The 25,312-nt window shown below is 49.4% G+C and overlaps 1 protein-coding gene across 1 annotated transcript in view; it reads right to left on the bottom strand.

The window, feature by feature from the left end:
• Nucleotides 1-5,167: 5,167 nt before the first annotated feature.
• The window catches only part of LOC149867832 (unconventional myosin-X-like), a 172,366-nt gene continuing 152,221 nt past the window's right edge, over nt 5,168-25,312 (bottom strand). The window contains exons 37-41 of the mRNA XM_090046250.1: nt 24,116-24,252; nt 20,388-20,511; nt 18,051-18,500; nt 12,398-12,589; nt 5,168-7,853 (exon numbers count right to left, since the gene is read on the bottom strand). Coding sequence (XP_089902376.1) covers nt 7,740-7,853; nt 12,398-12,589; nt 18,051-18,500; nt 20,388-20,511; nt 24,116-24,252 — 1,017 coding nt within the window. The 3' untranslated portion in view covers nt 5,168-7,739. The remainder of the gene's footprint in view (nt 7,854-12,397; nt 12,590-18,050; nt 18,501-20,387; nt 20,512-24,115; nt 24,253-25,312) is intronic.

Genomic DNA, 25,312 nt, shown 5'->3' with positions numbered 1-25,312 from the left:
ATCACCCCCTCTGTCTGCTCGGCCACAGCTCCTCTTTGCGGGGCTTCGGTCTTTGTCTGCTCACTTCACTGAGGTTACGGTGGTTACAGTTCTGGAAAAGAGGAGATCTGTGGGGATACCACATTTTCAACCCACACTGTAGTCCTGCTGGTGCCCCTCACTCTTTCCCTACTGGTGCCCCGCGCTGATGAGGAATGGAAAAGTACTGGGAGAAGTGTATGTGTGTCGGAACAGGATGGGGGATGTGGGTGAAGGCTAAGTGGCAACAACAAGGTGGCCTTCAGGATAAGCTTATCAGGAGACAGCTTGGGAGACAGCTTTAGATAACCATGCTTGGTTCAGCAAACAGCAGGATGAGTCGCTGTCAGACTGCCAAGAGTATGTTACAGGGCAGGTTGACTTGTATGTGGCTTGCTAGTATATAAAAGGGGGCTGTGCTTTGTTCTCGTTGAGCATTAGCTGCCCCTTGCTGTTTCTCCTGTGGCCTCACAAACTAAAGCGCTTCTGATAACCAAACAATGATCCTGTCTGAATTTCTGTATCAGTGCTATTGACCCACACCCTGGCCTTTCACTTCCAACCTGCACCCTAGCCCTGCCACCCCACAGACACACTTTGGGTCAGGCAAGTCTCTGCTCAGAGATGTCCACAAGAGTCCTGTGGTGGCACAGAGGTGTGCCGTGGGGTGACCCAAGAAGGATTTCTAGCTGTAATCCTAGCCCAAAAGCCTGTTCATTATTCGGGTCCGTATATCTAGCGCAGTGGCTGGGGTGCTGTCTGTTGGCAGCCTGGCACAGCCAAACTGCCTTTTGGGCCAGGCAGGTCACTGGTCAGAGATGTCCAGGAGAGTCCCCTGGTGGCATAGAGGTGTGGTCTGTGGCAGCCCAAGAAGGATTTCTCAGTATAATCCCAGCCCAAATTCCAGTTCCTTATTCAGTTCCAGATACTTAGTACAGTGTCTGGGAGGTGGTGGCAGCCTGGCACAGCCAAACAGTGTTCTGGGCTGGGTAACTTTTTGGTCAGAGATGTCCAGGACAGTCCTCCATGACCACAGAGTCATTCTGGGGTGGGGTGGGGGGCCCAAGAAGGATTTCTCAGTATAATCCCAGCCCAAATTCCAGTTCCTTAGTCAGGTGCAGATACTTAACACACTGTCTAGGGTGGTGGTGTCAGTTGGTAGCCTGGCACTGCCAAGCCGTGCTTTGGGCTGGGCAAGTCTGTCATCAGAGATGTGTGGGACAGTCCTCCGGTGCCACAGGGGCATGGCCCAAGAAGGATTTATACCTATTATCTCAGCCAAAACTCCAGTTTCTTATTTGGGTCTACATACTTAGCACAGCTTTGTGGAGGTGCTATCATTTGGCAGCCTGGCATGGCCAAACCATGCTTTGGGCCAGGCAAGTCTCTGGTCTCAGATGTCCAGCAGAGTCCCCCAGTGTCATAGAGCTATGGCGTGGGGTGGCCTAAGAAGGATGTCTAGGTATAATCCCAGCCCAAAAATCCAATGCCTTATTCAGGTCCATTAATTTAGCTCACTGGCTGGGGTGCTGTTAGTTGTCACCCTGGCACAGCCAAACCATGCTTTGCCTGGGCAAATCTCTGGTCAGAGATGTCCAGGAAAGACTCCCGATACCATAGAGGTGTGGTCTGGGGTGGCCCAAGGATTTCTGGGTATAATCCCAGCCCAAAATCCAGTTATTTATGTGGGTTACACTTAGCACAGTGGCTGGGGGTGCTGTCTGTTGGCAGCCTGGCACAGCCATACTGCACTTTGCGCCGGATAAGTCTCTGGTCACAAATGTCCAGGACAGTCCCCTGGTGGCACAGAGGTGATAGGTGGCCCAAGCAGAATTTCTAGCCATAATCCCAGCCCAAAAGCCAGTTCCTTATTCAAATCATTATACTTAGTATACTGGGCACTGGGGCATTGTCATAAAATTTGGGGTGGCCCAGCAAGTATTTTGCCCCATTATCCCATCCTAATCTGACCTTCATTTAAGGCTCAGTACTTGATGTGGGATATTAATTTCTCTCTGTTTAGGATGTGGAATTCATCAATAACAAGTTTTTATTGGATCTAGATTAGCTTTGGAAAAGGAACCAGGGAATAAGGAACTGGGAATAAGGAACCAACTTCAGGCTCATTATGGCTAGGGGTTCAGATACTCCCAATATCAAGGTAGGCAACACCCTGGCTGTATCCAGGTGCGTGTGGATGTTTGGTTCCCCGGGGAAAACCAGCAGCAGGAAACCTCCTGCCACTGCCAGTTGTCCTCAGGCAACACCTGTGCTGGGCACCCTCTGGCTGCAGCAGGCTGCCCGGCCTGGGTACGAGCCCAGTGGCCTTCCTGGGGTCCTGGGCGCATCTGCCCGCGCTCCCACGCAACCTAGGCTGAGCTGGGGTGAGGGTGCAGGTCTCCATGCACAGCTTGGCCGCAAGCCCGGCTCTGGGAGCAGCCCAGCCACGGGCTTTTGCCCCGTGGGAAGCAGCCCCTGAATGGGACCGGCTCCCTCCTGCTCCGGAGCAGACCGGGCGGATTGTTCCGCCCTACCCAAGAGCTTCCACCTCGCCGCAGGCCCGACCCTGGTACGGGCTCAGCTGCGAGGCCAGGCTGGGGCATCAGGGCGGGGCCCGGGCGAAGCCAGCCGCTCCCGGGCTCCCCGCCTGACCTCAGCTCCTGGACAGCGCGGGAAGGCCGGCAGCATGAGCACCAACCCCGCAGCCCCCTGGGAAATGTAGTCTTCCGCCGCCGAGCTGCCTGTCGGCCATTTTGGTCCCGGTGTGTGCGGGGGGATGTAGTCTTTCCAGGCGGCACTTCCTCCTATGTTGGGCACCTCCGGTGGCCAATAGCGCGTGTGCCCCCTCATGACGTTGCATGTCTGTCTCGCTGCTATAGGTTGGTTCAGAGCCAGCCGCGAGCTGGGCTTTCTCTCTCCCCCGGCGTGATTGGCTGGCTGCGCCGAGACAGGCGGCTGACGCACTGCGAACACGTGCAGAGTGGCGCCGCGCGGCCCGCTCTCCGCGCCCTCGTCTCACGCCACGAGTGGACCGGAGAGGCCTGTCCCGTCGCGTCGCGTCCCCTGGGCTGGGGCTCGGATCCTGCAGTGGAGCGGGTCCGCCCGTTGTGCGCGGGCCGTGGAGGGCTCGTCCTGGAACGGAGCCGGTGCCGGGGCTCCCGCTGCCCTGGCTGCTGCTTTAATTTCCGCTGTGACTTGTTCTGGAGCCTTCTCTTCCCTCCCCCCCAGAGCGCCGGCGGGGCCAGGATGAAACATGCGACGGCACAGGCACGGACTCCGCCTGAGCTGTGGCGTAGCCAGGAGCGGCCGCCTGGGAACACGGGCACGGGCCCTCATGGCGGGCTCAGCCAGGGACAGGTCGCTGCTTGTTGGAAAGCATCAAGAGTGGTCCCATGTCCCGGCTGTGACTCCGTGGCTGGGTGCGACTCCGGCGCGGGGGGGGGCAATCACATGGCAGCTTAGAGCCCTGTTCAAAGACAGCCTGTTGCCCTTGGCTGGCTGGGACCATGTAGACGGTCTAGTAATCTCTTGCCAGCACAGATCATCAGGGATCCGGGTTTTCCATTTCTTACGGAAAAGTGGAGTAAACTGCTGATTTCCTCCTTTACTAGTTTCATAGTTGGTCGGGTTGGAAGGGACCTGAGCAGATCATGCAGTCCGCCTCCCTGCCAGGGGCAGGAAAAGTGGCTGGCTAGGTGGCTGTCCAACCTCCTTTTGAAGACCACCGGGGTAAGGGGCACGCACCACTTCCCTTGGACGTTCATTCCTAGCTGCCCTGACAATTAAGTAGCGCTGCTGATGTCTAGTCTGAATCTACTCTCCGTCAGTTTATGGTCATTACCCCCAGTATCCTCATTATCCCCAGTAGTGCTTGGAGGAACAGGGACTCCCCCAGTGCCTGCTGGTCTCCCTTGGCCAGTTTATACATGGCCACTAGATCCCTCTCAGCTCTCTCTTGCAAAGGCTGAACAGGTTCAGGTCCCGTTGCCTCCTCATAGGGCCTGTCCTACTGCCCCCTGACCATGCAAGTGGCCTCCTCTGGACCCTCTCCATGTTGTCCACATCCCTCTTGAAGTGCTGCCCCCAGAACTGGATGTAGTACTCCAGCTGCGGCCTGACCAGTGCCGCATAGAGGGGGAAGGATTGCCTCCTTGGACCTGCTTGAGATGTATCTGTGGATGCATGACAAGGTGCAGTTGGCCTTACTGACTGCGTCCCCAAACTGCTGGCCCATGTTCATCTTGGTATCAGTAGTGACTCCAAGATCCTTTTCTGCCTCTGCCCTGAGGAGAAGGGAGTTCCCCAGCCTGTAGGTATGGTGCTGGTTCTTCCTTCCCAGGTGCAGCACCTTGCATTTGTCTGTATTGAAACCCATCCTGTTCTCATCTGCTCACCTCTGTAACATGAGTAAATGCGGATTTCTCATTTTGCTGCAAGCCCTTGGCAGGCAGGTAGCGCTCCAGCCTGCAGGGGGTTGGGAAGGAGCAGGAGGGTGGTCAGGCAACGGCACCACATGCATGTACGACCCCTCCCAGGGCAGGGGTTGAGGCCCCCATAGGGAGGCATTTAGGCAGGGCTGAGGCTGGGGTTGCTGTCCTGCTGGACAGTGGGTGGGGCTTGGGGCTCATGGCTACATTGTGCAGCCTCAGAGCCCTGGTGAGGAGCAGGATGAGACCGCAGGTGGCTTGTTTGGGGGCAGGGGGGTAGGGCCAGCTCCCGACCACAACATGCACACCTGAGGGACAGGGGACCTGCAGCATGCCCCCCCCCCCAATCTGTGTACAGGTTGGGGGCAGGGCAGATGTATGCTCCAGGCTTGTGCTCCCTGTCCAGTTGCCCTCCCCCAGGGCCTCCACAGCACAGTGTGTTTTGTTTTGGAGCCTCTCCAAGATCCACCGGCTCTGGGCTGCAGAACTCTTGTTACCTCTCAGTGGCATGCATAGGGCTCCTGAGTTTCCAATTGCTGCTCTTCATGCCGCGTGCCAGGCACAGCTACTTCTAGATAATCCTTGACTAATGCTTATCTAGCTCACTTGTAAATCTCCAGTGATGGAGATTCCACAACTTCTCTGCGAGTCACCATGGGCAGGTTCTGCCAGGGAGTAGCAAGCCCTGGGGGCCATGGCTGTTGGAGTGTTTCCAGGATAGAGGGGCCTGGATGCAGAGGACAACAAATCAAATCCAGCTTGTGGGAAAGCAGAGCTGGTGCTGTGATTGCAGAGGCCCTGGTAATATGCAAATGGGGAGTGGTCTTTAGCACCAGCTTCTGCAGTGCCTCCTTCCTGTGTCATCGAGGGTGCTTCAGAAACACCCCCCCCCAGTCTCCAGCACATATCCTGGAATAGTTCCCATTAACTGAAGTTGCAGTGTCCACCCAAGTGATTCTAATGCTTGGATGAGCTGTGGGAAGGCCTGGTACAGCCTCTTCTCCAAACTGTTTCCTTCTATTTGGCAACATAACATCTATGCTCATGTTGTTTCTAAGCTGCTGTCCCTCTCTCTTACCCCAGGACCGTAAATCTGCATGCAGGTGTCTCAAGATACTGTTCTACAGGAACACAAATCATCTGTGAAGGAAACAGGCTGTGCAATCCAATAATTTATTAAACCTTCATCTTGTAAAGCCAGTTACAAATTAAAAAAGAGCAGAAGGAAATCTGTAATAGAAATAAGTAAATTACAACAAGTAGTACTGGGAGTTACATTCCCAAGTGGGTTCAAGCTGCCTGCAGCAACCCAAGAACTAGGATATACCAGTAGTGCAGGGTTAGGGCAGGGGGAATCAGAGCTGTGGTTATATGTAAAGGAACAGTTCCAGTTAGTGTACTTGACCTAATGCAATGCAAACAGTTTTACTCTGCCCATCTCCTTTGCTTCCCTGTCAGTTCCAAAATGGTACCTAGTGATCCTTTTCTGTAGGAAGAGATAAAATTGGAGCCCCTGTAAGACTCTTCAATAAAGCTTAAGGCAGTTTCAGTTTTAAAAAAAATGTTGTGGCAGCAAGGGACAGGTGCTGAGCATGTTGGCAAGGAGGGAGGGGAAAGAAAAATGGTGGCTGTGATAGTCGTGTATTGTTGACTCTGATCCTGGGGTGTTTTTTGATGCAGAGATGAGGAAGAGGGAACTGTAAGAAACTGCTACAGTAGGTCAGACCATTTCTCAATGGCAGGTAGCATTTGAGTTGTGTGATAGGGATGACTCATAAATGATACCAGGGTATGGCTTGAGGATGAACTAAAACTGCTTTTTATATTTCTATGACCCTGGAAAGAGACAGTCATGTGACCAGACGAAAAAAGAATCTTGGTCCTAGACCCTATGGAAATCTGGCTAAAAGACTGCGTGGGATGGCTGGATCTTCAACTGTAAAAACCTCCAAAAAACAGGCTTCCTTGCAAAAACAAGTGTTCCCTTCAAGTTTTGCTGCTGGCTTCTGGAAGCTTGCTGAGCAGCTGTGGTGGAATAACTTTCAGTTAGAACTTAGTGGAGGGCAATGGGTGCAGAAGGAAGCAGAAGTGTCCAATTAAAACTAGAGGAAAAAGCATAATTTATCTGTGCCTGGTATGCATGCTGTGCACCACCACTTCCTCCGAAACCATCAATGGCATCATAGTTGGGTTGGAAGGGACCTGAGCAGATCATCAAGTCTGACCCCCTGCCATGGCAGGAAAAAGTACTGGGGTCAAACAACCACAGCAAGGTGTTTGTCTAGCCTCCTCTTAAAGACCCCCAGGGTAGGAGCCAGCACCACTTCCCTTGGAAGCTGGTTCCAGATCGTAGCCGCCCTGACCATGAAATAGCGCTTCCTGATGTCTAGTTTTCAAACTAGACATCAGTAAAACCCAAATGAAAGGTAATGGAAGGCTACAGAGAACTTCCTTGAAAATGCAACCAAATAAAACTCATGCCCCCATGTCTATTGGGCCAATCCACTAGCTATTCAGTAGCACCATTCGGTAGTTTAGGGTGTAGCTGCACCCTCTGCTTCAGTTCCTTTTCAACTACAGCACTGCCGCTGCTCAACAGTCTATCACATGAATTGCTGTATTTGGTACTTGTAGTATTTGGTACTTATCTTAAAGTGTCAACTCCTGGAGTTGTGAACATATTAATCTCTGCTGAAGGCAAAAAAATCCTACGTTATTTTGTAATCTTAATTTTGGAGGCTGAGTCATCATTCTGATTCCCTGGGTTTGAAAATACTGCCAGCACACAGGTGTTTTAAGTACAGGTCAGTTCACCGATACATCCTGGTGAGAGAACCACCTAGTGAGGCAGCTGTAAGTTTGGTTACAAACTAAACGAAACACTTTTATTGTAGACCAATTCTGAAACCACCACAAATGGCCTCAAAAAACACCCCTCTCCTGCTTCCTCTATTGCAAAGTGTTCCCTGTTTATTTTTTTCAGAACATGACACAAATCATGAAAGCAGCAAAAGCGGAGACTCACAGCCTTTCCTTAAAGACAGTGTCCCTCAAGAAAGCAAGAGGAATACAAGTCTTGGAATGTTCATATTCCATAACTTCTCACCATATAATGTCTTTGGGCAGAAATGAAATTCCTGTGGCACTGTATGGGTGATACCAGGTTTCAGTTCTTCCCTCTATTTGCTGTTCAGTGGAATTTTTAAAAATATCTTTGCTACCCGTCCACTGACAGGTTGCAAACTCCAGTCATGGACAAGTGCCTCCACCTCGAGGAATGCAGGTTCCTTCCTATCACCTAGTCCAGATACTAGCATGACTGTCCAGACTGGCAGCTGATTTGACGCTGCAGCGCTTCTTCACAATCATGTTGATGTAGGCTTTCATGATCTTTATGATTTCTCCCACCTGGGAATGGAACAAGGGGAAGGAGTCGGAAAATTGAAAACACATTAGTGTTCAGGTATACGAGACGCTTCTCAGATAGGCAGTTGGTGACCTGAAGCACTGACCATATGCCTTTTACATCTGGTATTAAAGGTAAAGCTAACTGAGAAGCTAGAGTGCAGAAGAGCTGGGGTTAGAGGCCTGTAGCTATGAAGAGATTTGGGAATGTGCAGGGCTTGGTGGGGGAAGGGTCATTTTAATACGTATTTAAGGATGCATGTTAAGAGAACATTACATCAGCCTCTTAAGTCCAGTTCAGTCCTCATATGCATTACAATATTCTTAAATTACAACCTGCTTTTTCATAGGTGCCCCTTCTCTTTCAGTGTAGAAGATAGATGGTGTGCTCACTGAATGAAGGCACTGTTTACACACACACACACATACACACACACACACACACAGTGTGTGTGTCTATATATCAGATATACATATGACTCCCCACCTTATTTAATGCTATCATCCAACCCCCTGCATTTTAATGCAGGTTTATAGAAAGTTCATAAAGATGCAAGTGACATTCACCATTATAGTACACAAAAACTTGACATTTACCTTTGCAATACTTTCTGAGGTGACATTATCATCCCTATTTTATAGATGGGGATCAGACAGATGAATACCAGTGGGTAGGCTGTTGGTGTGCTGAAAACACTGGCTATTACCTTGTGTAGTCTCTGATAAGAAAACTTGCAACATGGGTGCTTTTATTCATATGTATCCAGTCTGTGGAGAAGGCCTTTCCTATATCTCTCCAAGGCTATTGATAATAGTTGCACAATGGGCCAAACTAGTTTGGCAAGATGGAATCTGGCAAAGTGGAAAGGTATCAAAGGTGGAACAAGGAAACCAAGTACTGGAAGAGAATAAGCACATATGAAGGGGAAGATTCATAAAAGTCCCACAGATAGTGCTGGGCAGGAGAAAGGATGGACAGACTTCTAGCTGCTGCATGAACCAGTCAGTGTCAAAGAGAAGCAAACCAGAGACAGAGAAGATGCCTGCCTGAATAGGTTGCTTGCTTGAAGGATATGAAGGTGATGGGAGGAAGAGATCATAATACAGTACAATTTCAGATCCTAAGACAGGGAAAGCATGAGGTCAGCAAAATTAGGATGCTAGATTTTAAAAAGATGGATTTAATGCAACTCAAGAAGCTAATGGGCATGGTGTCATGGTGTAACAGGTGAGGCCTTCATAGGGCCAGTTTCATTTTGGTCTGCCCACCTATCTCTGGGAAAACCACCCACCTCTCTCTCCTGCCACACCTTGATGATACATTATTATGGTGTTAAGTGGGAGGCTGCCCATTTTGCACTTCAATGTTTAAGGGGATCTCCACAGGTCCATTCCACCCCTACACTGTGGCCCAAGCCTTACAGATGGCATCTCAGACAGCTAAACTCAGCTGAACCCTTCACCCCATTAGATGTAGTCCCCTCCCTGGGGCCTTCAGCTCCCCCTTAGGCCCTGGCCCCATCTCAGGCCAATTAGGACCCCAAGCCTCTTTGGGCATCCCTTGTGGTGGGCCCCTGGCTCTTTGACCCCTCTCTGGGTCCTGGCCCCAGCATGGGCCAGTCATGGTCCCTTGGCACAAACCTGAGCTGCTTGCCTGCTTTTTCCCTCAAATCCACTGGATCAAGTAAGCCTCAGGCCTCTCACTGGCCTGGACTTTCCCCAGCTAGGACTGTGCAGGGGCTGGAGGTTATTAAGCTTTTCACCAGGGAGGTAACTGGCCTGGCATTGCCTGGGGCTGCTGCGCCACCAGCAGTCCCATCATGCCTCCCTTCCCTGGCATGGTGCAGTTTTAGGTCATGCCCAGGACCTAGAGCTCCCCCATTCCCCTAGCCCCAGCTCATAGACCTCCAAGATATTCCTGAGCCTCAGCTCCGCCAGCTGATGTCTCTCTCATGGCTGCCAGCCACAAATTGCTGCTTCACCCTATATATATCCTGGGTCTCAAAATTGCCACCGTACTGAAGCGCCTGGCTGCTGCCTGCTCCAGCCCTTAAAGTGGGTGGCACCACCAGTGCCTTGCTACACAGATTGAAGGATAAAGACACAGATTGTGGGGGGACGGGACAGATTGAAGGATAAAGGCACCCAGGAAAACTGGAACCTTTTAAGGGGCACAGTATTGGATGCCCAACAAGAAACTGTCCCAACATGATGGAAGCACAACAAGAATGAGACCAATATGGCTGCACAAGGAGCATCTAAAATGTGTCAAATGCAAAAGGAAAGCATACAGGGAAAGAAAGAATGGGCAGGTCACCAAGAAATTGTACTAGGAAAAAGCCAGGGACAAAAATCAGGAAGGCAAAGATAAAAAATAAGCTATACCTGGCGAAGGAGTTTAAGAACACGAAGAATTTCTGTAAGTCTATTTGACCAGAAAAGAAAGACTGAGGAAGTGGGCCCTCTGTTAACAACCAAGAGGGAACTCCTAACTGAAGATGCAGAGAAGGTGGAGCTACTCAACAGCTCCTTTGTCTCAGTCTTCACAACAAAATGAAGCTGCAATCAGACACCTAATAAGGATTATCTAGATAAGGAAGGGGGCAAGCTGAGGGAGGAGATGATAGAAGAGACTATCAGAAAGCTTTTGTTGGGTCTGAATGAATTCAAGCCCTCAGGGCCAGATGAGATCTCAGAGCCCTTGGCAATGATTTCCATAGATTTCTAGGGTTGGAAGGGATCTATTAGATCGAGTCTGACCCCCTGCTCTGGGCAGGAAAGAGCACTGGGGTCCCATGAAGCCATGAGACTATGTACCAGAGGATTGGAAAGGGGCCAACACAGTGCCCCTCTTTAATAAAGGCCGAAGGAGAACCCAAGGAACTATGGACCAGGTAGCCTCACCTCAATACCTGGGCAGTTACCAGAGCAGATCCTAAGGGAGGCCACGTGCAAGCATCTGGAGGAAGAAGGCTGATTGCAAGCAGCCAGCATCAATTTATGAAAAAACAAGTCATGTCAAACAAACCTGACCTCATTTGGCAAAGTAACTACTTGGGTGGATGAAGGGAAGGCTGTGGATACGGCAGACTCCAGCAAGGCTTTTGATAAGGTCATGACCTTGACACAACCTTCACAAACAAATTGGAGAAATGTGGGTTGGATAAATCTACTTCAAGGTAGATAGATAACTGGCTCAACAGTTGTAAGCAAAGCATGAGTATTAATGGGTCCATGTCAGAAGGTTTCAAGTGCAGTCCCACAAGAGTCTGTCCTGGTCCTAGTGCTGCTCAACATGTTTATTAACAATTTGGATGCTAGCATAGGAAGCTTCTTCAGCAAGTCTGCAGGGCAAGACATGAAGAAGCTTCTTCAGCAGGACACAAAACTGGGAAGGATGCACAATTCTGAAGGATCTTGACAGACTGGAAAGCTGGGCTAGAGCTAACAAAGCAGACAAATGCATGGTGCTGCAACTCAGGAGGAATAATCAACTCAGGGGATCTCCCTCACCCGAGGGAGATTCCCTGCCCTCCATTAATGCTGACCTCATGAAGGAACACCTTGAGAAGCTGGATACCTTCAAGTCAGCCAGCCCTGGTAATCTGCGCCCCAGAGTACTCAAGGAGCTGGCGAGCATCATAGCCCAGCCCCTGGCACGGGTCTTTGAAAACTCCTGGCACTCTGGTATAGTGCCCAAAGTGGAAGAAGGCCAATGTGGTGCCTATCTTCAAGAAAGGGAGAAAAGTGGATCCAGCTAACTATAGGTCCATCAGCCTGACTTCTATCCCGGGGAAGATCTTAGAAAAGTTTATTAAAGAGGCCATCCTTAATGGACTGGCTGACACCAACATCCTAAGGGATAGCCAGCATGAGTTTGTTGCGGGTAGGTCTTGCTTGACCAATCTCATTTCCTTCCACAACCAGGTGACCTATCACCTGGACAAGGGAAAAGAGATTGATGTCATATATCTTGACTTCAAAAAAACCTTCGATCTGGTATCCCATGATCACCTCTTGGCAAAACTGGCCAATTGAGGCCTTGGGTCCACCACGATCCACTGGCTGGGAAATTGGCTCCGTGGTTGGACCCAGAGGGTAGTAATTGATGGAAGTCACTCATCACAGTCTCCTGTGACCAGTGGGGTCCCCCAAGGCTCTGTTCTTGGACCCATAAGGTGAACAACCAGAACTTGGGTGTTAAAGGGCCACAGTCTGGGCCATGAATTGCATTTTGGCTGAGGGGCATGAGCTGATCTTGATACGACCCATCCTTCATCTCACCTTCCTAGCTAACAGATGGGGTGATCCTAATCTACTTACTGCTGGGGTGACTCCTTTCTCATGGCTGGGTGTAAGAGGCTTTGATCCCTGTTTTTAAGAGGAATTCTCCTTTGTACTTTGGCTGCTGTAAGTCTCTCAGGGTCCAATAAACAAAAGTTTCATCTGAGCTAATTGTGATCCAAGTCAGCAAGATGGCAGTCACACAAATACTCAACTACAAGCGAAGGTAATAAAGAGTCAGGTTGGTTACAGTTTACACATACCTGGGAGGTCTCGAAGAACATCTCTCTCTCATCCACCATGATCTTGAAGGTGTTGGGCTGTGGAGCACCAAAGAAAACAATGTGCTCATACTGAAAAGTTTCCAGTGGTTTAGGGTCCCCTCGTTTGTACACGGACACATTCTCTGTGCTGACTCCAAGCCAGAGATCGTTTGGAAATCCACCCTCCTTACACTGCAGAGAACAGAAAACACATGTTAAAAGCAGTGCCCCAGGGGAAAGGTAACATAGGTGCACTTGTGCACTGCTGCATTAGAGTGAGGCATGTGAACAGAGGGGCAAGGAGTGAAGAGCAGTGCAGAAGAAACCTCAGCGAGCCCCTTCTTCCCGGTTCTCATTTTTTCCATCTAATTCTGTGACCCTTCTAGGTGGGTTCTTGTTTAGCACCAGGATTCTCCTCATCAAGTGAATCACTTACAATGTGCACATTTTAAAAATCAGAAACAGTGCCAGGCCTGGCAGCCTGCTCCCTCAGGACACAGCAGCCCTCTTCTTGGCTGGGGAACCTGGGCTTCCACACAAGAAATCCTTTGCTGAAAGGGTGTGAGAGTGAAATGGCTCTTAGCTCACCTCATATGCTGCTGGGAGAAACTGGAGTAAGCATACCTGACCGGGGGGGTGGGGGGGAAAAGCCAGCAGCAGCAGCAGCAGCAGCAGCAGCATCTTCTGCTGGGCAGAGCCACAAGCCCTCCACAGCCAATACTGCAATCCCATTCCCAGTGCATTGTGACACCGCAGCTTAATTCTGCTTAAAAGATCCCTGAATTCCTGCACTGTTGCTGCCATAAAATCAATGGCAACATGAGAATTCTGCAGCAGCTTAAAATACACTGTAGCATAAACAAACCAGAGGGCCTTTACCGAGTTAAATTCAAGCCAAATAATAAATAATTATAATACCAAGTTCTCATACAGCAATTTGCATCAGCAGATCTTCGAGTGCATTACTGAGAAGGTCACTAGCATCATCCTCATTTTATAAATGGGGAAAGTTTGTAAAATGGTTGTAAAAACTCGGCCTTGGTGAGGCTGCAGCTGGAGTATTGCATCCAATTCTGGGCTCCAGAATTTAAAAAGGATGTGGAGAAGGTTGAGAGAAGGCAGAGAAGAGCCACGTGCATGATCAGAGGGCAGGAGAACAGGCCTTATGATGAAAGGTTGAGAGCCATGGGACTCTTCAGTCTGGAAAAGCGCAGGCTCAAGGGGGACCTGGTGGCTGCCTATAAGTATATAAGGGGTATACATGAGGATCTGGGGGAACGCCTGTTCACCAGAGCGCTCCAAGGGATGACAAGGTCAAATGGTCACAAACTCCTCCAAAACCATTTCAGGCTGGACATAAGGAAGAACTTCTTTACTGTCTGAGCCCCCAATGTCTGGAAGAGACTGCCGCCAGAGGTGGAACAGCCACCTACTCTAGACCTTTAAGAGTCAATTGGATATTTATTTTGCTGGGATCCTGGGGCAGGGGGCTGGACTTAATGATTTTCCAAGGTCCCTTCCAGCCGTAATGTCTATGAAATCTATGAAAAGTGAGTCAGGAAACAGGAACTTGACTTTCCTGATGGCAAATCTGGGAACAGAACTCAGGTAAACTTTTACAGCCCTGCTCTGATTCCATGCACCAACATGTATTAAAAGCCTCCTTTGGGGTGATTTCCATTCCTATTTCGCTGTGGCAGAAATGTTAGGAGCCTTTTCATCAAGGGCAATGGAGTGTTATTTGGCTCTCAGTTTGGTGCCTTGACTTTTCCTCTTACTATCTGCACAGGTCAGAAAAGGCATTTGGGAGTTTGCCACTCTTCCAAAATGGGTGCGCCCACATCCTTTCCATCCAGGGTCACATCCTGTTCCACCTACTAGGCAGTGGATGGACTGAGGCAACCAAGTGCATTTCTGTTCCACCTTGCCTGCTCCCTGAAATGCTACTAATACAAGGGCGACTGGTCCTCCTCACTGTTTTATGTGACTCAGTTTTAAGGCTATGATGGCAGCATGTTACAAGACTAGACTAACTGTATTAATGGATTTTCAGGGACTCAAGGTAGAATAGGATCACACTTGGACACCTAAGACTACTGGCTGCCTAGCAGATGGAGTAGGATCTGCCCCTTGTTGCCAGCCTTGACTGTTTTCAAGGTAGCTAGGCCTAACTGCAGAAATATGACTAAAGCAGAAGACACCAAAGCCTGTTTCTGAGCAACAGCAGAGTGAACCTTTGCAGCAGATGTAACAACTATCTTGGTCAGCAAACTAAAGGAAGCCATCAACGTGTCAAGCCCAACCAGTAATGAGATTCAATTAACCAGAGCACAAGGCCTGAAAGGAGACATTATAAAAGATGACCTTAAATTAGATAATCCATAGAAAATATATCACAGTCTTATCTTAATGTATAATGAAATGACAGATGTAACTAAATGTAGTAGATGTCATTTTGCTATAACAGATTTATTTCTGATAAGTTCCTTAAATAAGGGAGAAGAGCTTGACCAGGAATTCTTGGGTCAGCTCACAGAAGTAGTGAAGGCTAAGGATGTGGCAGTCATGGGGGACCTGAATTTCCCAGACATCTGCTGAGAAGAGCAGTCAGCCAGGGCTGACCACTCACGTAGGTTCTTGGCCAGACTGCAGGACCTCCATCTAACCCAGGAGGTGCACAGCCCCACCAGGGGGGACGCCTTGTTGGGCCTAGTGCTGGCCACGGGTGATAACCTGGTGAGGGGGCTGCAGGTGCTTGACCACCTGGGCAACAGCGATCATCACCTGCTGGAATTCACCATCCAGCGCAAGGTGGCAAAGACATGCAGTAAGGCAGCAGCCCTAGATTTTAGGAGGGCAGACTTCAACGAGCTAAGGAGGATAGTTGGAGAAGCGCTGAGGTCCCAGAGGGGAGGGGAGCCAGGTGTCCAAGGAGAGTGGTTGCTCCTTAAGGAGATGATCCTCCAAGCCCAAAGGAAGGTAATCCCAACGAGGATCAAAGGGAGCAGGAGAGCACACAAGCCTCCATGGCTCACTAAAAGCATCCAGGAATGTCTCCTTGCTAAAAAGGAGGCTTACACCCAATGGAAAGAAGGGGTCATCACCAGGGAGGACTATTCTGTAGTTGCTTGGGGTTGTAAGGGGGTAGTTAGGAAGGCCAAGGCAGAGATGGAACTGGGACTAGCTTCCCAGATTAAGGACAATAAGAAGTCCTTTTTTAAATACATAGAGGGTAAAAAGAAGGTCCCGGGTAATGTTGGGCCCTTGCAGGACGCGTTGGGAAATTTGGTCGTCACACCAGACGGCAAAGCTAACATGTTTAACGATTTCTTTGCCTCCATCTTCCTAAGTAGGGACCAGAACAGCCACCTCCCTGCTGGGCCCCCCTTGGGCCCCGGGGGAGGCACACCTGGGCCACGGGTTAGCGAGGATTTAGTTAGGGAGCTTCTGGAGGGGTTGGATGTATTCAAGTCAGCCAGTCCGGATGATCTCCACCCTAGAGTTCTAAAGGAACTGGCCGAGGTCATTGCAAGTCCCCTGGCACGGCTTTACGAGCGCTTGTGGTACTCTGGTGAGGTACCAGAGGACTGGAAGAGGGCCAACGTGGTTCCCATCTTCAAAAAAGGCAGGAAGGAGGACCTGGAAAACTATAGGCTGGTTAGTCTTACTTTGAACCTAGGTAAGCTGTTTGAGAAAAGTATGCTGGCACACATCCAGGAGGGGCCAGCAGAGTACTGCATACTTAGGGGCAACCAACACGGGTTCATCAGTGGCAGGTCCTGTCAGACCAACCTGGTGGCCTTTTACGATCAGATCACCAGATCATTAGATGCAGGGGTGGCAGTGGATATAGTCTTCCTGGACTTCCGGAAGGCTTTTGACACTGTCTCTCAACCCGTTCTCATTAAGAAACTGGGGGGCTGTGGTGTAGACACCCACACAGTCAAACGGGTCGCCAACTGGCTGGAGGACCGCACCCAGAGGGTGGTAGTGGATGAGTCCTTGTCAACCTGGAAGGACGTGGGCAGTGGGGTCCCCCAGGGCTCGGTCCTCAGGCCCGCACTGTTCAACATCTTCATCAGCGATTTGGACAAGGGGGTAAAAAGCACCCTGTTCAAATTTGCTGATGACACTAAGATGTGGGGGGACGTGGGCACACTGGAAGGATGCAACAGGCTACAATCAGACCTAGACAGGTTACACGGGTGGGCGGACAAGAATAGGATGGGTTTCAACACAGACAAGTGCAAGGTGATGCACCTCGGGAGGAATAACCGGCACCATACCTACAGGTTGGGGAACTCCCCTCTTGTCAGCACGGAGGCGGAAAGGGATCTGGGGGTCATCATTGACTCCAAGATGAACATGGGCCGGCAGTGTGGGGACGCCGTCAGGAAGGCCAACCGCACCTTGGCATGCATCCACAGATGCATCTCAAGCAGGTCCAAAGAGGTGATCCTTCCCCTCTACGCAGCATTGGTCAGGCTGCAGTTGGAGTACGGCATCCAGTTCTGGGTGCCACACTTCAAGAGGGATGTGGACAGCATGGAGAGGGTCCAGAGGAGGGCCACTCGTATGATCTGGGGACAACAGGGCAGGCCCTATGAGGAGAGGCTACGGGACCTGAACCTGTTCAGCCTCCAAAAGAGAAGGCTGAGGGGGGATCTTGTGGCCTGTTATAAAAACTAGTCAGGGGGGATCAGCAGGCATTGGGGGAGTCACTGTTCCCCCGAGCACCGCCAGGAGTGACCAGGAATAATGGTCACAAGCTGGCAGAGGGTAGGTTTAGGTTAAATATCAGGAGGCGCTACTTCACGGTCAGGGCAGCCAGGGTCTGGAACCGACTTCCAAGAGAAGTGGTGCTGGCTCCTACCCTGGGGGTTTTTAAGAGGAGGTTGGATGAACACCTTGCTGGGGTCGTTTGACCCCAGTATTCTTTCCTACCATGGCAGGGGTCGGACTAGGTGATCTGCTCAGGTCCCTTCCGACCCTAGAAACTATGAAACTGTCAAAACAAATCAGCCTTGAGAATGAAGACCATAAACTAAGGTGAAGAGAAAACAAGATGGTGGCAAGTAGCATTCCCAAGGATATAGATCCCAACTAATTGACACCTTTCTAGTCCCTGAGAAAACTGGGTCAGTCCAGCTCCAAGGATTCCAGTTAAAGAAATGAAAATAAAACAAATCAGAGAAAGTGTATTAAAATATCTGATCAAGCCATGTATAAATATAGGATACAAGCTGGAAAGAAATTTGCATATTCAAGATCCGCTGCCAGTCTGCATGCCACCCTCCTCCCCCTCTTGGGTCTCCCCAATTGATAAAGGTGAGAATCTGTGTTGTATAGTTCTGAGTAGCCAGACAGTTGTAGGGATGCGTTTGTTTTTGTGTTTTGGGGGGTAAACAATACAAGGTTGGGCTGTCAATCAGTCTCCTCCTGGCTTCAGAGTTTTCTGCTGCCTGACTGTCTGTGAGATGCTGTAAACACTCAGACAGCCAAATTATTCCCAGCTCAGTCAAGAAGAAGGCAGCAAAGTTCCCAGAAACTCCTCTATGCTACCCAAGCAGTGAAACTCCCCATAACTGTCTTGGTTTTCCCAATTAATGCCTGCTAGAACAGCAGTTGTTACCTACATTTACATATTTCTCACCTCCACATCAAAGAGAGTCGACCCATAGCCAGGCCATTCCTTTACAATGGACATGTATTTCACCATGGCCTGGTGTTGAGACAGTCCTTGAAGCTTGCTCCATTTCTGCACTATGCTTGTCCGAGCAGCTGAGAGCTCCTCCTTCACCCACATCTCCATCATCTGCTCTTCTTCCACCTTCTGCTTCTTGACTGAGCCTGTCTTGAAACCCCGTTTCAATGTCCCTTCCAAAAAGCTGGTCCGTCTCCTCTCCAGCATGTGGCTGGTAGTGCCACTGCTCTTAGTTGAATGCAGGATTTTGGATTTTAGCCGGTTCACTGGGTAGATGCCATCCAGGATCCAGGTGATTTTGGAATAGTCTCCATGAAGGTACTGCAGCCGCAGGGCTGCCAGGTGCTGCAGTGTCTCCTCTGGTGCAGGGAAATGGCCATCAATAAGACTTTCATGAGCCTAAACATGAAAGGAAATGTTCATACAAAACATTACCTGAGGCCACATCTGCGTCTGCAGCTCTCAACCCAGGGCACCTGACTAGCGGTTACAATGAGCTCAACAAACGGAATCAAAACAAATTTGGAAAAAGTGGCACAGGAATCTCTGTGCCTTGTCTCTTTCCTACTTGTTCTGTTGGAAAATCCTCCCATGTGGAAGTAAAAGAGGAAAGCTCACATTCAGCCACTTGTCCTTTGTTTGGCAAAGGGTAAGATCAGACTGAGAGGTGAAGACATTTCTGGAAAGAATGTTTTGCTGCATTTAGAAATTCAGCAATAAATAGGAGATAAAATGTGCCAGTGGGCTGATGTGTGGGGATCTAGGAGCAGGTCACAAATACCCACAATTTCCAACACTGAACAATTAAATTGTCATTTTGCACATGTAGGAATCCTAACACAAACACACACACACACACACACACAGTTGAACCACCTTTCCTCTGCCACACCATCATTTTACTTTTACCACCCTATGCTTTCACCCTCTCCAACTTCACTTCTCCACCCACTCTTTACCCAGCTCACCACTCCAAAAAATGTTAGCAGTGACGGTTGGGTTTGTGTTCGCCTGCAGGCTTGGGAGGGCGCAGTGTTCAGTTCTGACAAATAATAGGTTAAATGTGATCAGTTAAAAACAAGGACTGGCTTTTTACTCTGCACCACTGCTATGGGTGATTCTCCAAGATGAAGTGGATTTTGCAGAGATGCTTGTGGGGACAGAGGCAACTCAGGAAATCTGACTATTTGTTTTTGGTTCCTAGTAGATAGAGGGCTGTCAAGTGATCATATTGGCAGCACCAGTTTCAGAGCCCAGCTGCTTTGCTTATTTATGTAGTACACTGCCAACATGCTGGCTGTCAGAACACACAAAATAGTCAGACCAATATTGAGTCTGACTTTCTTTGGCTGTTCATTTAAAAAAAAATTAAAGCTGTTAAATCTGGATAAACCAACTTAACCTTTACAATCCCCAGTACTGTTGTTGGCTCCTGACTCTTAGCCTTTAGTCATTTTGAGACACGTTATTTTGTTAGAGAAAGAAGTTTGATACGCAAGAACTTGGTTTTGAAGATCATCATTGTTGACCTCATTCTCTCTTCATTTTGCCATAGCAATAAGTTACAGTGCAGAAAAATGTTCAGTACCTCACTGTTATTCAGAAAGGATTCTTTCTGAGACAGCAATGATTTTAGTGAATTTCTTTTAGCTCCCACAAGCTCACCATTCTTGTGAGTCAATTTTCCAAGGTCCTCTACCCTTTGTTTTACAAAAAGCTACTTTATGGGGCTTCTTTTAGTGATTTTTCAAAATCTTCTCTGAGTATTTTATTAAAAGACAGATTTTAAAAATACTTCAGTAGTTTAAGATTTCTTCCCTTTGGAGCCTTCATTCATTTCACCTTCTTTCTTTCTAGTCTTACTCCTTTTTGCCAGAAGAAATCTTCAGCACCTCTGCAGCAAAACTCCTTTCCTTGACCTGGCCCATGAAGGTAAATTACCCTGTTTGCACAGTCAAGAAGAAGGCAGCAAAGTTCCCAGAAACTCCTCTATGCTACCCAAGCAGTGAACTCCCCATAACTGTCTTGGTTTTCCCAATTAATGCCTGCTAGAACAGCAGTTGTTACCTACATTTACATATTTCTCACCTCCACATCAAAGAGAGTCGACCCATAGCCAGGCCATTCCTTTACAATGGACATGTATTTCACCATGGCCTGGTGTTGAGACAGTCCTTGAAGCTTGCTCCATTTCTGCACTATGCTTGTCCGAGCAGCTGAGAGCTCCTCCTCCTGCTTACCAACACTGTCCCCAACAATCTCTCCATTCCCCCATGCCTTACATACCTGCTCAAACATGAAAGCAAACTCCACTCCATCCTTGGGGACCTTTTCAATATCCAGGAAGCAATAGAGTTTAAAATACAGCTGCCAGTGTCCTTCTTCTTCCTCTTCCTCAGAGCCAGCAAGTCTGTAAAGTAGGTGAAAGAGAGAAAGACACTGGTAAGCTTACTGCAAATGGGGTTTACTCAATCATACTGTACAATGCAACAGCATTGTTGGCTTTTGAAACAGGGGAACACACACAGCTTCTCAAGTCTGCATGTCACAGAGCCCACCCCTCCCAGTGCCTGCAGCTTTCTTCCCATCCACATGTGAAATAATGAAAAAAAGAATCAGAAACCCATCAGGACAGGGGTTCTGGTACGAAGCATGAGGTGGGAGGTGGAGCCAGGGGACAGAACATTCCCAAGTCTTTAGATTATTGCCTCAAGACTAGTTTATTCTAACATGAGGTGCTCAATTGCCAGCTCTAGAGACCACAGTCCAGTTTATCTGCAGAACTGGTACAGGACAGACAATGGCAATGCCAGTTTCTTTCATACCATTTTTCTGATTACAGGCCTTGTCCTGTCCTGAAAAGACCACCACAAGGAGGTAAGACGTCCACTTCATTTTGATGCATGCTCAAGTCCTTGCCCTCTCTCCTGAGATGGAAATCAAGGATGATTTATTACCTCTGGCTATAAGGAGGGACATACATTTACAGCAGGGCTGTCAAATATATGTTGGGTGGGCCAGATCCAGCCCATGGAGCTATATGATCTGGACCGTTGCTCGACCACCCCAACATGCCAGCTGTAGCCCCACATGCCATGTGTATCACAGGCATGTGGCATGCACTGCTGGACTGGTTCTCTGTACTGGTTCCAGGGCTGGTCTGCTTTGGGCTGTGCTGGAACCAGCACAAAGGGCCAGTCCAGTGGGGCACTGTATGTAGCACATGCCCTGTGCTAGCCTCATGGTACTCACAGTGCCTGTGGGCAATCCAACCCCATGTGCAGCACTGCAAGCACTACACAGAGGGCATTGGGCTGGATGAGTTTGACAGTTTGACACCCCTGACTTAAGGCATACTATGAAGTGCCCTGAATTACTGCACTGCACAGGTGAAGTTTTCACTCACTACTGGCTCCTAGGAGGATGATGCCAGTGAACTCTGGACAGAAAGGGTTGGTATCCCCAGCCCATTAGCCATTCCATGTATAACAGTTTAAAACGAGGTGACTTTCCAGGTGCATCTGCGAATACAACATCTATGTGCAGCTTATGGTGTCTGAATGGTCAAGGATGACTGCAAGTGCACGTGACTGCACAAGCCTGCTCTGCAGTAACCAGAACAAGACTTTCTGTTCAGACAGCTTCTCACGTTATCTCTTCACAAATGTTAACCCTTCCAGTCATGCCAGCACTCACTTGATTTCTCCAGATGACAACAAACCATCAATAGACACTTCAATTTGCAGCTCACACTGCTGTTGTTGGTCTCTGCTTTTTTAAATTATCAGATGCTCTGGAAAAGGACCAGACCTCCTCCTGTGTCTTGGGCACTTCTAACTACAGGGTCCACACTTAATAATTAATTCGTCCAGCCTTTCTGCTTCTCCAGTGATGAGATGTCAGGACCAGTATCAACATTTCACAGACAGAGCGATCAAGACAGTAAAGCAACCAAAATGCTGGCTTGCATCCATAGATGCTTCTCGAGCAAATCCCGGGATGTCATTCTCCCCTCGTACTCGGCCGTGGTGAGGCCGCAGCTGGAGTACTGCATCCAGTTTTGGGCTCCACAATTCAAAAAGGATGTGGAGAAGCTTGAGAGAGTCCAGAGGAGAGCCACGCGCATGATCAGAGGTCAGGAAAACAGATCTTACGATGATAGGCTGAGAGACATGGGACTCTTTAGCGTGGAAAAGCGCAGGCTCAGGGGTGATCTGATGGCCACCTATAAGTTTATCAGGGGTGACCACCAGGATCTGGGGGAACATTTGTTCACCAGAGCGCCCCAAGGGATGACGAGGTCGAACGGTCACAAACTCCTGCAAGACCGCTTCAGGCTGGACATAAGGAAGAATGTCTTTACTGTCCGAGCCCCCAAGGTCTGGAACAGTCTGCCATCGGAGGTGGTTCAAGCACCTACATTGAACACCTTCAAGAGTAAATTGGATGCTTATCTTGCTGGGATCCTATGACCCCAGCTGACTTCCTGCCCTTTGGGCAGGGGGCTGGACTCAGTGATCTCTTGAGGTCCCTTCCAGCCCTGATGTCTATGAAATCTATGAAAGATGAACCCAGATGTCAGGGGCAGAACCAGGCTCAGTAGTTCCTCAATCCCACCTGAGCCAGTGGACATGAGCTGCTACTATAATGTGGTACTTGTCTGCTGGAAGCACACAGAGGTGCTGTCAGCACTACTGCACTCTTACTTCCCTGTGATGACCCTGGCATTCCTGACCTCCAGGTCTGACTGATCCTTACTGCAGGTCTCCATACCTGGGAACAAAACCTGAAGTTTCAGAATGCATCACTCCTTTCAAAGCACCATCAGAGGCAACAAAGACACTCTGCCTCGTTGCTCTGCATTCCTGCATTGATTCTCCATTGAATTAAAGCTTTAAGCAGATCTTCCCTTCGATCAGCCCAACCTCCTCGCTCTGAGCCATGTTTGTCCTGTGGCCACCAGAAACTCCCATCTGCAGGCCTCCAATTCCCATGCTGGGGAGTCAGTGCTTCCTCAGCAGTTGGCCCACAAAGTTGTTACACAAGACAAAGACACCACCCCCAGGCCTGCAGCCTTCTAGGATGAAACTCATCTCTCTCCAAAGAGCAAGAGGATGAGAAAACAAGCACTGACAGATGCTAGTGGCATTGCTTACAAATACTTGCAGGCACTGTGGTGATAAAATGTGGTAGAAAAAGCTGGATTGGATGGGATAGGATAGGATATGGGACCAGCAGCTCAATTAAGGCAATTGATCTAAAAGGCAGGCTCGCCCCCAGTGGCGATGCGTAGGGGGTACACGTGCACACTGGCCACACTCACCACTTAGGCAATAGGCAGGAGAGGCAGGTGGGAAAGCCAATGCTCCCCCTGCAAGTGCTGGCCGATTGCTGCAGCTGCTCCCAGAAGTGGCTGCAGCCACTCCTGGAAGTGAGGTCAGCCACAGGGGGGACCCCGCCCCACCCTAGTCGGCAGGATTGGCTGTGGGGGACCCCCCGCTCCCCAGTCAGCAGGACTGGTTGGGGGGGCATGTGCCCCCCTAAGTAAGACTGCACCAGTCGCCCATGCTCTCCCTTCAATAGGACAACTAGGTGACATGCTGAGCTACACTAAGGCCTATTAGACAAAGTCCAAGACCAAATTACAACTAAGTGACAAAGCAAGCTTGGACAGACAGAGATAGGCCTGGACTTTCTGGCAACAGTCAGAGATTGCTCTGAGCTTTTGGCTTGTATCCTTCAAGGTTTGATCCCTGTAGTTTTGACTCATTTCTTTCCTGAGAATACCTATAAGGACTCTTCCTTTATTGCTGCAGCCTAAAGGTGTGTGCACAATTTATTACACGCAACTTTCCATGGACTAGGCCTTACAGGAGCCCAGAGGTTGCAGCATCTAGAGGAATTTGCTGTGAACCAGTGATATTGGCCACCAAGCAGTGTAAGGGCTTAGTCTTCAAGCATACCAGGACATTTCAGAGTTGTCCTCACACCCATTTAGCCAACAAGTTGCCTACCGTTCAAACTTGGCCAGGACATCGGCCACAATGACCCGGCTCTCGATGGCCCTGGCCACACGCTGGTTGTGTTCAAAGAGGGCAAACATGTTGCGGCTGTCCTCCATGGCTAGCCCTCGGATCAGCTTTTCAACCACCTGTAGGGAGACAGGTCAGATGCTCGGACACCATGGATCATTGGGTGTGATCAGGAGTCAGTTTTTATAACCAGAAAGGGGGCCCCCAAAGCTATTTCCTCCTGTGGGAACTCCAAACTGAGGCAATCATCCTTGTGACAGTACAGGAGCTTCATGGCTGCTTCCTTAGCTATGGTCCCAAGGTCTGGCTCTTTTAAGAGTCTCCAGAAACACTCACAGCACATTTCCAGGTGGTAAGGAAGAGCTACTACCCACTTATACTCAAGTGACGACCAAGACAGCTGGTTAAATGATTTTGAGCAAGGTCACACAGTTTGTGGCTAAGCCAGGAATGGACCTTGTGTCTCTTAAGGCTGTGTTCAGTGCTCACCCTCCTGCCCCACCAACCCTGGCATGGAACAATGGCATCCTGAGAGGGCCAGGGGAAAGACTTCTCAAGACAAATTGCTCATCCCAGCGGGAAACAAAAAGTTTGCAAATGGCAAGTCAGGGACAGGGTACAAGGGACTAGAGGGATCCAAGACCTGTGGTTTCCTTGAACTTCTCTCTGGTATAGCTTGTTGTGTGATGGGTAAAAGGTATAAAGGGCACGAGTGTGGTTACCACATAGTCCCTCCACCACAGTCCTGTGTCACAGGCTCCTGCCAGATACAGGAACATGTTCCCCATCCTACCCCCACACTTTGAGAGAAGCAGGACTCAAAAGCTCCCTTCAAAGAAAATCATCAACAGAACACCCCAGGTGGACAATGGCAAAAGTCAGGAAATTTGCAGTTAAGATTCAGTATCTGTTTTTCTACCTGTGCCGCTGCACACAACTGGCTATGGAATGCCTACAATTGAGGACTGGTAGCATCTTTGTGCACAAGGATGCTATCATATAACAGAACAAAAACACGGCCCAGAGCAGAGGTGGACAACCTGTGACACACACATTGTGTGCATGTGTCCTGTGACACCTCAGGGGGGACAGGAAGCAGACTGGGCAGAAAGCAGAATCACAGATTGGTCAGGGGAAGGGGACTGGAGTGGCACTCAGGGAAGACACAGGGCTAATTTG

Source organism: Crocodylus siamensis, chromosome 4 (assembly GCF_052110815.1).
Source record: "Crocodylus siamensis isolate JL-2025a chromosome 4, ASM5211081v1, whole genome shotgun sequence".
Lineage (NCBI taxonomy): Eukaryota > Metazoa > Chordata > Crocodylia > Crocodylidae > Crocodylus > Crocodylus siamensis.
This window is presented reverse-complemented; position numbering and strand designations above follow the sequence as displayed.